Source organism: Scylla paramamosain, chromosome 18 (assembly GCF_035594125.1).
Source record: "Scylla paramamosain isolate STU-SP2022 chromosome 18, ASM3559412v1, whole genome shotgun sequence".
Lineage (NCBI taxonomy): Eukaryota > Metazoa > Arthropoda > Malacostraca > Decapoda > Portunidae > Scylla > Scylla paramamosain.
Window position 1 is genome coordinate 7,851,888 of NC_087168.1, and position 14,996 is coordinate 7,866,883.

The 14,996-nt window shown below is 39.3% G+C and overlaps 1 protein-coding gene across 1 annotated transcript in view; it reads right to left on the bottom strand.

Annotated features, from left to right (window-relative positions):
• LOC135109071 (uncharacterized) overlaps positions 1 to 14,996 on the bottom strand; it is a 76,582-nt gene that overhangs the window by 19,044 nt on the left and 42,542 nt on the right. The window contains exons 5-7 of the mRNA XM_064020106.1: positions 10,111 to 10,215; positions 9,742 to 9,876; positions 616 to 703 (exon numbers count right to left, since the gene is read on the bottom strand). Of these exons, the coding sequence (XP_063876176.1) occupies positions 616 to 703; positions 9,742 to 9,876; positions 10,111 to 10,215 (328 nt within the window). The remainder of the gene's footprint in view (positions 1 to 615; positions 704 to 9,741; positions 9,877 to 10,110; positions 10,216 to 14,996) is intronic.

Here is a 14,996-nt window from a genome sequence, read left to right on the forward strand (position 1 = left end):
CAGTTTTCAGTGCTCAGGAGTTATCCCAAGCCTCCTGTGGCTCTCTCGATGACCCCCAACACCATCACTACTGCAAAGCTGCATTTTTCCAGTAACTTTTCCCAGCAGCAAGATGTCTAAGTGTTTGATCATCTTTATTTTGGTGGTGAGTTGCTCCTTTCTGTGTCCTTCTGTAAGGCTTCCCTCACTAGATCGGTGACAAAGGGAATACCTGCACGGTCTAAGCAATATCTTTTGATGAGTTCTGTGTCACTAAGTTCATTCAATAGATCATTTCTAGATAAATAATTTGAGCTGGAGATGAGAAGCAACCATCTTGTCTGTGGGAGCATCTGTCATAAGCTGCTAAGATAAGGTAGACTGGTGTCTAGGAACAGATGAATCCATTTTACATTGATTCCTATGGGGAAAATAGTTTCGGTTTTTGAACATTTCGGATTTTGAACAGCATTCAGGAACGAATTAAGTTCTAGAACTGAGGTTCCACTGTATATCTCTATGGATCCAGCAAGCTCCAGGCTATATGCATGCTTATATCCAGCAGTAGTTCAGTATTGGTTTTATTTTCTTCTTAAACCAACATATAGAAACTAAAACATTTCTTTCTTTACCCACCTCCAAGTTTCCAGTGGATGTCCACTAGGTCTTCCATTGGAACACTATTCTGCTTTTGTAAACTGGTTAACTTCACAAGTTGACCACGCTGTAAAACAGATGCTGTAAAGCACATTTTTCCCTCATTTGTTTATTTACACACATGCATGAACACACCTCACAAATTTGAATATCTTAAATGCAACTTCACAAATTTGAATATCTTAAGTATAGCAATGTATACACACCATATCCTATTTTTTTTCACTGCATATATTTAAATATAACTATAGAAACTCTCAAAACTTTAAGGGATAATGGGTCAAAAAGATATATACTTTTACCACACACATGATAACATATGCAAAGGACATTCAGCTACCTATAGTTCCTCTCACCTTATGCAGTATATGAAATTCAGTAATGTATTGAAGACTAAGCAAGTCAAACACATAGCTCTTGCTGCCAGCCAGTACCAGATACAGTATGTTTGCCATGAATAGGTATTAACTAGTGTGATGATCATCACTGATAACATGTCTGTCTCTCTTACCTTTCAGTGTCCTGCTAAGTTCAATAACCTGAGACAAGCTCTTATGGTCAATTGATCCTACCTTCAAATCAATATCTTAAGTTTTTCCATGATGATTCAAAAGAGTCATGATTAAAAAATTTGTGTCAAGCTCCTCTTTGGAACATAAGAAATACTGAAATATTGATCTGAAGGTGTAATAAGCAAAGTATAAGAGGTTGTTACTGGAGATTGTACTATTGATTCAGTCAAGAGGACTGTACTGTGCCTCCATGGTGCAGTGGCTAGTGTGCCTGGCTATGAATCTGTATGCCTTAGTCTGAATCCAGGTCATGGCAGTCAATGCACAAGTCATCATTCACTCAACCCTACTCTGATCTCTCCAATGCATTTCAAGAGGATATCGGTGCCCTCTCTGAATAAGATAGAATAATAGTGAGTATTATTTTCAAATTCAATAATATGCTATCAGACAAAAAGACCAACATATAAATTATTTGCAAAAATAAAGTAACTCCTCTAGAAAATTGAGTCTCAGGACTAGAAAATCAACTGGATGATATCAATCAATATGAGAGAAGGGACACAGTCATAGTCAGTGGTCATTCCCTTCCACAAGAAATGAGCAATGAAAATCCTGCTGAAGTGGTGGTAAATGCTATTAAGGAAACTCTGAAAATTAACATAACTAATTCTGACATCAACACTGTCCAAAGATTAGGAAATCAAACAAAACAGGATATAAAGAAACCAATAATAGTAAAACTGCTTAGCTGTCCAAAGAAAGAGGAAGTTATAAATGCTTGCATAGCCACTAAAGCTAACCTACTTGTGAATGAAAGCTTCACACCTAAATGCCTTGTTCTATTTAAAGCCATATGGGATATTAGGAAATAGAAAAGAGAACTTTTCCAGCAATGTTATACAAAATATGTAAAAATTTGTGTAAAACTTTGGTGCTCAGATAAAAAAATATACAGTAACAAAATAATGAGGAGTCTCTGAATGGTTTCAAGACAAATTCTATGTACTAAAAGATGGCACTTAAGTGTTCACTCTGATTGATGATACTGTACTGTATTATTCTAGTATTAACTAGCAACATTAGGTAATGATGTGATTTACTATTACTACTACTACTACCACTACTTCTAATACTTTCATTACTACTGTTGCTATTACTACTACTACTAATACTAATACTACAATGGAACTTAATTCATTCCTGAATGCCGTTTGAAGTCCGAAATGTTGAAAAACCAAAACTATTTTCCCCATAAGAGTCAATGTAAAATAGATTAATTCATTCTCAGACACCAGTTCACCATATCTTAGCGGGTAATGACCGATGCTCCCACTGCTAAGGTGGCTGCTCCACAACATCTCCAGTTTAGAATTTTTTCTTTATCCAGAAAGGATGTATTGAATGAACTTAGTGACACAGAACTCATCAAAAGATATTGTTCAGACCATGCAGGCATTCTGTTTGCCATTGATTAAGTGAGGGAAGCATTACAGAGTGACACAGTAGCAACCCACTCATCACCAAAATGAAGGTGATCATAACACTTAGACATCTTGCTGCTGGGAAAAGCTACTGGGAAAATGCAACTGTGCAGTAATGACGGTGTTGTGGGTCATAGAGAGAGCCACAGGAAACTCAAGATTACTCCTGAGCACCGAACCTTGTTTGCTTACATCAAGGAACTTCTTCACAGGATCGCATTTAACATATTTCAAAGACTGAATTACTGTCTTATCCCCCTGTGTCTATCCTCTAAGTATATAAAAATGAGGGAAATATTTATAGAAATTATAAATTAGTAATAAATGGTAGCTTTTGCTACGTCTTGTAGTATTTGAAAACAGGTAAGTTTGTTCGAAAACCAAATTATGGTACAGCAACCAAAGCAATTATGAGTTAAAATTTTTGTTTGAAAACTGAGTTGTTTAAAAAGGGAGATGTTCAGTAACCGAGGTTCCACTGTACTTCCATTACTACTGTTGCTATTACTACTGCTATTATTATTAACACTCTTAATACCATTACTGCTACCACCACTACTACTACTACTACTACTACTACTACTACTACTACTACTACTACTACTATCACTACTACTACTACTTCTACTTCTACTTTTACTACTAATTTTACTACTGCTATTGCTGCTGATGCTGCTGCTGCTGCTGCTGCTGCTGCCGCTGCTGTTGCTGGTACTACTACTACTACTACTACTACTACTACTACTACTACTGTTGCAACTATTAACATTAATGTTTTAGTATTAGCACTATTGCTTCTATCATCAATTTTTTTTTTTTAAGTAGGAAGGGCACCAAACATGGGTAACAAAACTTATAAGAAAGAAAAAGGCCCGCTGAGGTGCCAGTCCATAGAGTCAAAAGCAGTCATCAGAAATTAAAGGATCAGTGTCTTGAAACCTCCCTCTTGAAAGAGTTCAAGTCATAGGAATGATGAAATATAAAAGCAGGCAGTGAGTTCCAGAGTTTACCAGAGTGAGTGACTGAGAATACTGGTTAACTCTTGCATTAGAGAGGTGGACAGAATAGGAGTGAGAGAAAGAAGAAAGTTTTGTGCAGTAAGAATGTGGGGAGGAGGGGAGGCATGCAATTAGCAAGATCAGAAGAGCAGTTTGCATGAAAATAACAACAGAAGATAGCAAAAGATGCAACATTGCAGCAATGAGAAAGAGGATGAAGACAGGCAGTTAGAAGAGAGGAGTTGATAAGATGAAAGGCTTTTCATTCCACCCTATTTAAAAGAGCAGGATGAGTGGGATCCCCCACAATTGTGAAGCATACTCTGTATATGAATAACTAAGGCAGCTGTACAGAGTTAGCAGCTGAGGGGTGGGAAGCGGGAGAAAACTGGTGGAGATGACTCAAAATGCCTAACTTCATAGAAGCTGTTCTAATTAGAGGTGAGATATGAAGTTTCCAGTTTAGATTGTGAGTAAAGGAGAGACTGAGGATGTTGAGTGTAGAAGAGGGGGACAGTTGAGTATCACTGAGGAAGAGGGGGATAGTTATCTGGAAGGTTGTGTTGAGGTGGCAAATGGGGGATTGAGTTTTTGAGGCACTGAACAATACTGTGAACAAAACTAAGTTTCCTCTGCCCAAATCAGAAATTTTAGAGAAATCATAAGTCAGGCATTCTGCGGCTTCCCTGCATGAACTGTTTACTTCTTGAAGGGTTTAACATATATGAAAATACATGGAAAAATGCAAGGTAGTATCATAAGCATAGGAGTGGATAGGACAAGAAGTTTGGTTTAGAAGATCATTGATGATTAATAGGAAGAGAGTGGGAGACAGGATGGAACCCTGAGGAACACCACTGTTAATAGATTTAGGAGAAGAACAGTGACCATCTACCACTGTTGTAGGAGGAGGCAGTAGATACCTGCTGAAATGATAATTACTCCCAGTGAGGTCTAAAGCACTGTTCAGGGGGTGCAGTGAACTTATCATTAAACCCAGCTGTGACTTCACTGAATGTTTCCCTTTGTGTCTCACAACACAAGGGGGCAGTCACAGCCTGTCCTCTAAAGACAACTCTCTTCCTCCACACAAAACTACAAGCACCTAATAACACACACACACTTCACTCAAAAATTTCAAAATCATCATGGCGACTCCTACACCAGCCTCGGAGTCCCCATCTGGGGAGGGGACCATAAATGTCCCCAGGTCGGACTGCCTTCATTAACAGAAAGTGTCAAAACCTTTCAAGATCTAACTCCCCTCGTGACTTCTGGCATCTAGCCAAAAATATCTCCAATAGCTTTACTTCTTCTTTCCCTCCTCTATTTCAACCAGATGGCACCACTGCTATCACATCTATTTTTAAAGCTGAACTCTTCGCTCAAACCTTTGCTAAAAACTCTACCTTGGACGATTCTGGGCTTGTTCCTCCCTCTCCTCCACCCTCTGACTACTTCATGCTACCTATTAAAATTCTTCGCAATGATGTTTTCCATGCCCTTGCTGGCCTAAACCCTCAGAAGGCTTATGGACCTGATGGGGTCCCTCTTATTGTTCTCCGAAACTGTGCCTCCGTGCTTGCACCTTGCCTAGTCATACTCTTTCAGCTCTGTCTGTCAACATCTACCTTTCCTTCTTGCTGGAAGTTTGCCTATATTCAACCTGTTCCTAAAACTACCGTCCTATTGCTTTGATTTCCTGCCTATCTAAAGTTTTTGAATCTATCCTCAACAGGAAGATTCTTAAACATCTATCACTTCACAACCTTCTATCTGATTGCCAGTATGGGTTCTGTCAAGGCCGCTCTACTGGTGATCTTCTAGCTTTCCTTACTGAGTTTTGGTCATCCTCTTTTAGAGATTTTGGTGAAACTTTTGCTGTTGCCTTGGACATATCAAAAGCTTTTGATAGAGTCTGGCACAAACCTTTGATTTTCAAACTGCCCTCCTATGGCTTCTATCCTTCTGTCTGTAACTTCATCTCAAGTTTCCTTTCTGACTGTTCTATTGCTGCTGTGGTAGACGGTCACTGTTCTTCTCCTAAATCTATTAACACTGTTGTTCCTCAGGGTTCTGTCCTGTCACCCACTCTCTTCTTATTATTCATTAATGATCTCCTAAACCAAACTTCTTGTCCTATCCACTCCTATGCTGATGATACCACCCTGCACTTTTCCACATCTTTTCATAGATGTCCAACCCTTCAGGAAATAAACATTTCATGCAGGGAAGCCATAGAATGCTTGACTTTTGATCTTTCTAAAATTTCTGATTGGGGCAGAGCAACCTTCAATGCCTCAAAAACTCAATTCCTCCATCTATCAACTCGACACAACCTTCCAGACAACTATCCCCTCTTCTTCAATGACACTCAACTGTCCCCCTCTTCTACACTGAACATCCTCGGTCTGTCCTTTACTTATAATCTGAACTGGAAACTTCACATCTCATCTCGCTAAAACAGCTTCTATGAAGTTAGGCGTTCTGAGATGTCTCCGCCAGTTTTTCTCATCCCCCCAACTGCTAACTCTGTACAAGGGCCTTATCCGTCCAACCCCGTCAGGGTTTAGGCCAGCAAGGGCATGGAAAACATCATTGCGAAGAATTTTAATAGGTAGCATGAAGTAGTCAGAGGGTGGAGGAGAGGGAGGAACAAGCCCAGAATTGTCCAAGGTAGAGTTTTTAGCAAAGGTTTGAGTGAAGAGTTCAGCTTTAGAAATAGATGTGATAGCAGTGGTGCCATCTGGTTGAAATAAAGGAGGGAAAGAGGAAGTAAAGTTATAGGAGATATTTTTGGCTAGATACCAAAAGTCACGAGGGGAGTTAGATCTTGAAAAGTTTTGACACTTTCTGTTAATGAAGGAGTTTTTTGGCTAGTTGGAGAACATACTTGGCATGGTTCCGGATAGAAATACAAAGTGCATGAGATTCTGGTGATGGAAGGCTTAAATATCTTTTGTGGGCCATCTCTCTGTCACGTATAGCACGAGAACAAGCTGTGTTAAACAAAGGTTTGGAAAGTTTAGGTCGAGAAAAAGAGTGAGAAATGTACGCCTCTATGCCAGACACTATCACCTCTGTTATGCGCTCAGCACACAAAGAGGGATCTGTGACATGGAAGCAGTAGTCATTCCAAGGAAAATGAGCAAAATACCTCCTCAGATCTCCCAAACTAGCAGAGGCAAAATGCCAGAGGCACCTTCGCTTAGGGGGATCCTGAGGAGGGATTGGAGTGATAGGACGAGATACAGATATGAGATTGTGATCGGAGGAGCCCAACAGAGAAAAAAGGGTGACAGCATAAGCAGAAGGATTAGAGGTCTGCAAAAGGTCAAGAATGTTGGGTGTATCTCCAAGACAGTCAGGAATATGAGTAGGATGTTGCACCAATTGCTCTAGGTTGTGGAGGATAGCAAAGTTGAAGGCTAGTACACCAGGATGTCAGTGAAGGGAGAGGAAAGCCAAAGCTGGTGGTGAACACTGAAGTCTCCAAGAATGGAGATCTCTGCAAAAGGAAAGAGGGTCAGAATGTGCTCCTCTTTGGAAGTTAAGCAGTCAAAGAACTTCTTATAGTCAGAGGAGTTAGGTGAGAGGTATACAGTACAGATAAATTTAGTTTGAGAGTGATTCTGTAGTTGTAGCCAGATGGTGGAAAACTCTGAAGATTCAAGAGCGTGGGCACGAGAGCAGGTTAAGTCATTGCGCACATAAACACAACATCCAACTTTGGATAAAAAAATGAAGATAGAGAAAATAGGAGGGAACAGAAAAGGGGCTACTGTCAGTTGCCTCAGACACCATAGTTTCAGTGAGGAAAAGAAGATGAGGTTTAGAAGAGGAGAGGTGGTGTTCTACGGATTGGAAATTATATCTTAGACCGTGAATGTTGCAGAAGTTAATGAAGAAAAAGTTGAGGGGGGTTTCAAGACAATTAGGGTCATCGACAGAAAGGCAGTCCGACCTGGGGACATTTATGGTCCTTGCCTTATCTTTCATATCCCCCTATCCTTCTCTCCATCCTATAGCCCCTCCACCAAAGAGGGGAGAGATGGTAAGGAGAGGATACAGTTCCCTTGTTCATAACTTGCCCTCTTAACCTCCTCTCTCTCCCTCCTCCCTACATATTCTCTCTCTCTCTCTCTCTCTCTCTCTCTCTCTCTCTCTCTCTCTCTCTCTCTCTCTCTCTCTCTCTCTCTCTCTCTCTCCCCATAAAGGGGAGACAGTGAGAAGGGTACAGGTATCCCTTCCTACCTGGTTCGTTTCTTGCCTTCTTACTCTCCTATTCCTCCCTCCTCCCTACATCTCTCTCTCTCTCTCTCTCTCTCTCTCTCTCTCTCTCTCTCTCTCTCTCTCTCTCTCTCTCTCTCTCTCTCTCTCTGTGTGTGTGTGTGTGTGTGTGTGTGTGTGTGTGTGTGTGTGTGTGTGTGTGTGTGTGTGTGTGTGTGTGTGTGTTTGCTGATGTGGCTGAGAAGGTCGTCTTATGATAATTACGAATGAATGAAGGTAGTGAACAGGTGTCTATTACTTCCTTTTGTGTGTGTGTGTGTGTGTGTGTGTGTGTGTGTGTGTATACTGAGAGAGAGAGAGAGAGAGAGAGAGAGAGAGAGAGAGAGAGAGAGAGAGAGAGAGAGAGAGAGAGAGAGAGAGAGAGAGAGAGAGAGAGAGAGAGAGAGAGAGAGAGAGAGAGAGAGAGAGAGAGAGAGAGAGAGAGAGAGAGAGAATTATAGTATTAGAAATTAGTTAAGTTACCGCTTGCGGGCCTACACCGTATATGAGAAACATGCATTTTTTAAGCATCTGGAGCGAAGTGGTTAAACTACAAGTCATAACCAGTTTGTCAATAGCCATCAGTATGTACAAAAAACAAATCCCAATCTTACTTACAACCCATAACCATTACACTTAGCATCATAAACTTTTCCATTTACTAACCCATTGCCCTGTTCCACCATTCCATGATGTACCTGAGCCCTAGCATTTGGAATTCCCTTCTCCCTAACATAAAAGAATGCCACCACATTATGTACCTTTAAAAAGTAAACTAAAACTACACAAAAATTACTAATTTAAGTGTTCTGATTTCTATATTTGCTATACTGTATTTAGTATCCAACTCATTATAAAGATTCTGAAAGATTTAATGATAGATTAATAAATATATTTTAAGCATTGTACAAAATGATAACATGTGTCCACAATTACATTATTATGATGATAATATATGAATATTCTTTTTCAGTATTATATTTACCATAATTGTCATAATTCATTTCCATCATACAATGCTCTTTTATCTCCATGATATTTTTAGATATATATACTACTACCATACATTCTCTACTAAGATACTTTTTAGTGTTTACTTTTTTTTCTGATGAACTTAATTTATTTACTATTATTATTATTATTATCATCATCATTATTAAATTATTATTACTATTATTGTTATTATTATTATTATTATTATTATTATTATTATTATTATTATTATTATTATTATTATTATCATCATTGGGGGAAGAGGTGCGAGAAACACAGGTGTTGGGATCCCAACATCTGTGTTTCTTTCACCTCCTCACCCAATTTGTTTGAATGTCTGAACATTATTATTATTATTATTATTATTATTATTATTATTATTATTATTATTATTATTATTATGTGTTATTGTTGTATATATTATCTTTATGCCTGAAAAGATTTGCTTAAATAAAAGCTAACCTTATCATTTTATCTATGCTGTAATAATAATTGTAACTGTATCTGGGTTATAAATAAATGTTCAAATGTTCATCCAGCTTTTTATCCTTCCTTTAGGCTGGTCAATAAATGGATACCTAAGGAAACCTGGAGAAGGTAAACTGCAGAAACCTTGGTAAGGGATATCATCTACCATAGCCTCTAAAGCCAGTGAGATAAAGTGAAATCTGGTACTGTTATAGCATATATCCCTACCTTTACCTTTAGACTGTTGTGTCACCACACTAGAAACAACTAAATACATAAAACCCCAACCTTTACCTTTTGAATGTGATGTCACTCCACTAAAACCCAGCTAAAAACAAGGAAGTACATGAAGAGAAGCAACAAAGCAATCAGAACCCACACCTGAGTCAGCAAGAGTTGTGTCCTGTCTTTTTGGAGACCAGATAAGTTGAGCCAGGTAGCCAGGTCCTTCTCACTGGGTCCTCCTGGCTGCCCTACCATTTCTAGGGTCTCACACATTGCTTGGACAGCTTCTTTCTAAAGAGATATTAGGTATTAGTTATGCAGCATCAGTCATCACTTTTTGTGTCTCCTTTTGGTGAAGGAACACAAAGCATGTGCATATCTGGTATTCTATGATAATTCCTGTTAGTTTTAATATGCCTAGACTTGCAATATTACAAATGACTTCTTTCAAAACAACTGCCATCATTACTGTCATTACGAATGATGAATTCCTTTTAGAACAATATGGCAGTTAAATGTAAGTACCTCAGTCTCCATGGGACCCTCCACATTATACCATGATGGCCTTTCCACATTCATTCTTTTCTCAGACAGATTCTGCAGGCCAGCTTCCAGTGCAGCAAGGAAACTCTGGAGAAGAATAAATTATATTCTTTAAAGTATATACAAATCTAACTGCAACGTATAATCTCCAGACTTTCGTGTACAGTCTCCTGAATGGTATGTATAAACTTTTGTGTACAGTCTCCTGAATGGTATGAATAATTGCCTACATGGAGTGTCACAATATCCCCTGAATCTTGTTCTGCATTTTACATTATGGCAACCTTTTCAAAATTATTTATTTCTTATCAGTTTTTGTTGCGACTTATTACAGATGAACTTTATCTGATTTATAAGACAGACATTTATCATTCCTAGATATCAATAACACTTCAGAAAGGATATATTTTCTAGGTTCTTTTGAAACTTTTTGACACAAAATTCATCCTTTTGTTCAATTTTAGTCAGGGGCAATACTAAGTTGCCCTCAGCACAAAATTCATAAATATACGATCATTATTCACAAAAATTCCAAAGTAAGGTGATTAAAAGTAAATATGGTCAGGTCACTGTCAATGAGGGGTTGGTTTCACTAATGGCCCTCATTAGACCTGAGTCTCATTGGAGCAATAATGAAAGTAATGGCAAAAAATTACTATGGTTTTGAACTGGCTGAGGCAGTCCCTCCCAGAAATAAAAATAAAACATTTAAAGATTACATATAACCCCAAATTCTTTTATGCATATAAATGAAGACAGTAAATACACATGGCAGAAGAGGCAGTGGCATGCTCATTATTATCACTATGGGTGGCAGGGGTGGCAGTAGTGGTGGCAGCATGCTCAGTACTATCACTGCCCTCCCTTTAGGTCAACTGCTGAACTAATATCACTGTGGATGGAGGGGGTGGCAGTGGCAGCAGCAGCAGTGGTTCACACCCTCTCCCTTAGTGTTAACCTGCCCAGTGTTACAGATTTCTCTGTGACTTGTTACAGTCCATCCCTGGATTAAGGTTTTGAATCCCACAAGTTCCAGTGTGACCTGGAGGCAAACTGATTCCTCAACTTAGGTACAATTCATGTTAAAATATGGACACTCCCTGAGTTGTGAATAGGTTAGGTTCCAGACGAGGCATTCATAAGTCATTAGTTTGTTAAATATTTTGGGTTATGACAAAGTTCCGTCCCTAAGCTGCGGCATAAACTGAATTTCAGCACCTACAATTTGTAAAAAAAAAGAACATATCCTTGCCTTTACTGCTATAGTTGCCTTGCTCTACACTTGCTAACAATCTAGGAAACTCACTTGCTGCTTTCACATCACCCACAGCAGTTTCACCTTGCACCGTAAGGTTATACAATTTATCACGGGCCTTAAACACCCAAAAAGCAACTTTTGCTGGGTGAAAACTCTTCATTTTCATTCCTTTGTCCTTTTCACTTTTCAAAGCTTCAAACAATCTTTTAGCCTTCTCCTGAATTAACATAAGGTTCACTGGGATATGCCACTGATGCTGGTTTTTCAGCTAAAGCACTAATAACAGCTCCATCTCAATAATCAGACCACTACGCAGCTTATTACAGTTGATATCCAAGGAGCAGAGCCTTTCACATGCTCAAGAATGTGATCTATATCCTTGTTGATTGTAGTAACTGGTTCATATCAAGCAGCCAGCCATTGTTCATTGACCTATCTCCCTCCTGCACCCATTTCACTACATACAGTACCCTCTCAAGTTTTGCCCTTATTTTCTTTCAAAGCCATAGCGCTAAACTCAAGTATCACAAAACCCTTATTTATGCTGGCCAAAGAGCCAAGCACTGCACATCTGTGCATGTTTTGTCTTCACATTCGGAAGGAGGCAGTGGTGCAGCTGCAACACAAATGTGTGTTTTGTCCTCATATTCAGTGTGATGCAGTTGTGCAGTGCTACCACACTGCATTTTGTCCTACAATCAATGTGACATAGCAGTCACCACACTGTTTTATCCACATTCTGTGTGATGTGGCACCACTGTACCACCACACTGTGTATGTTTTGCATAGCTGGGCATGATAACTAAAAAATTTATAATAATAACTGATAAATTGATAACAATAACCTTATCGGTGACAACCAAAATAACTGGCAATAACCGACAACCAATAAATCGATAAATCAAAGATTCCAATATGTACTAGCGATAACATTAGTGATATTTTAAAATAAAAAATTAATAAATCCAAATCTTTATTTTTACCTTTAAGTTAGAAAACTGAGAAAAATCTTAGAAAAAAATTCAAATTCAATGTTTATCCTGTGTCTTGACTAATGAAAAATACTATTTTAAATAAAATACATTCATTTGATTTTGTAAGTTTAAAACTTCAACATACTCATGTTCCAAAACCTAAAATTATTATTGATTATTGCTCATTTGGAACCAAAAATATCAGAGATCCCAATGAATCTATAACACAGGAAAAATCATTATTGGATAACTGATAACCCAATATCATCATCGTGAAAATTTATTGCAATAACACCACCTATGGTGTTTTGTCCTCACATTTGGTGTGATGCAGCAGTGCCATGCCATCACATTTAGAACTGAGTGTGTGTGTTTTGTACTTATATTCAGCTGTGTGGCACTGTAGTATATGTATGTTTATGTAGTTACAGTTAATAGTCTTGAGTCCAGTCTTTGTGTGTTATCATGTTCAAAGCATGTATTCTTGGATGTTTTTTTTGGAACTAACTAAAGCTGTGCCTGGGCCTGGCTTGCCAGTCAACCACCAGCTGCCTCTAAATATATGCTGTCTGCCCACACTTCATTATCTGCCTTACTCCACCTCAAGATACTACACTGATGACAAGGATACATGAGTTAGCTAATCATTGCTACTATGCCTGTGTTTGGGCACCTGGAGAAATTCCATATGGCTCAAGACTGGGAGTAGTATGTGGCAGTGCTCAAGAACTACCTCAGTTCCAACAGCATCACTGATGCCACCAAGCAGAGGAAGATACTGCTTACCTCTGAAGGAATGGAAACCTACCAGTCAATGTGCACTCTACTGGCACACAACAAACCAGAGTCAAAAAAATTCTGATGAGCTGGTGAAGGCAGTTCAGAACCACATCAAGCTATGGCCCAGTATCACCACATGCTACAAATTCTACACACTCACATAAGGAAGGGGAGTCTATTGCAGAGCTTGTGGTGAATCCGTGGAGGGCAGCTCAGGACTGCAAGTTTAAGGATTTGAATGAACACTTATGGGACCACTTCATTGTTGGTTTTGAAGACAAGACCATACAAACCAAGTTGCTGTTCATGGCCAATGAAGTAAGTTTCAGTGAAGCTTTACAGGTAGCACTAGCTAAGGCTAAGGAATCTGCAGAGCAGCATGCTGCTGACATTCAGGCAGCTCAGCATGCTGCCAAAGTTACAGCAGTTATCAAAACCAGTACCTTGTTCTCTTGGCTGTGGTGGTGACTATTTCCGCTGTGAGTGCAAACATAAGGATGCCACCTGCAGCTCATGCAGCAGGGCAGGACACCTCAGTTGAGTGTGTTGCTCCTCTGACCATGCTTGGTCTTCCATCAACCCCACCAGGCAAAAGGACAACACGAGGAGGAAGAACTACTCGAAGAATGAGGCCCCTCACTACACCTATGTGATCAGGGACAAGGAAGTTGAAACTTCCTTGAGTAATGACAACAGTGAGGTGGGTGGAATGCAATGTTATACAATTGGCTGTGTGGGAAAGTGAAGTGACCCAAAGAATGAGGTGTCTGTTCAGATTCAGGGTAAAAAAGTGACAATGCAAGTGGATACACTCTCACTTATTTCCAAAGAAACTTACCATAAACTTATAGAAGTACATGAGACTTACCATGGGTGAAGTACATGAGACTTACCATGGGTCAGTTGAAATGTGCTTCGGATTTTGCGAAGCAAGCCACCGCTGCTGGAGAGAGCTTTCACATGAGATACACAAAGATCAAGGTACCGACAGACTTTAAAGAGCTGAGAGCCACCCACATGCCACAAGTTCCCGAAAAATGCCTGTCGGAAAGAGAAACACAAAGTCAAAAGCCCATCTTTCCGAAGGGTGGGAGTGGTGGGCATGTGAAAGCTCTCTCCAGCAGCGGTGGCTTGCTTCGCAAAATCCGAAGCACATTTCAACTGACCCATGGTAAGTCTCATGTACTTCTATAATTTTACTTCAGCAACCCACCGCTATTGCTGGAGAGGCTCCACATGAGATTTTAAAGCCATGTGGGTGTACTCTCAGAACTACACAATCCTTAACGTTCTCCAAGTGAGTGATTGAAAATTAAACAAACTAAATATGTATCCCAACTTCATTGTATGAAAAATCCTCCTCCTTAAACAGATATGTCCCTTACAAAAACATATAGTACATGTATAAAACAAACAAAATATGTCAATTGAGATCCAACGCAAATGAATAGAGAAACCTGTTAACATTACAATACAGAATCCAGTATGGCCTCTTGAAAAAAATCTGAAACCTGAGTGATCTCCTTATTATAGTGTTTAGCAAAGGTTGTCTCCTGAGTCCAACCTGCCTTAGATAAGATAATGTTAACTGGGACATCCATGGCTTTGGCCTTGGAAGCAGAGGCTGGTCGAACACTGCCAGCCGTGAATTTCTTAGTATTGATACCACAGTCGACAAGAACAGTTTTAATCCACCTTGCCACTGTATCTTTGGAAACACTTTTATGTGGCTTCACCACACTGATGAGGAGTTTCCCATTATCCTTCCCAAATTCCTTTCTCAGATTCTCCGTTCTGTTAATATATTCCTTCAAGGTATTTACAACACACATTCTAGAATCAGGTAAATAAGCATG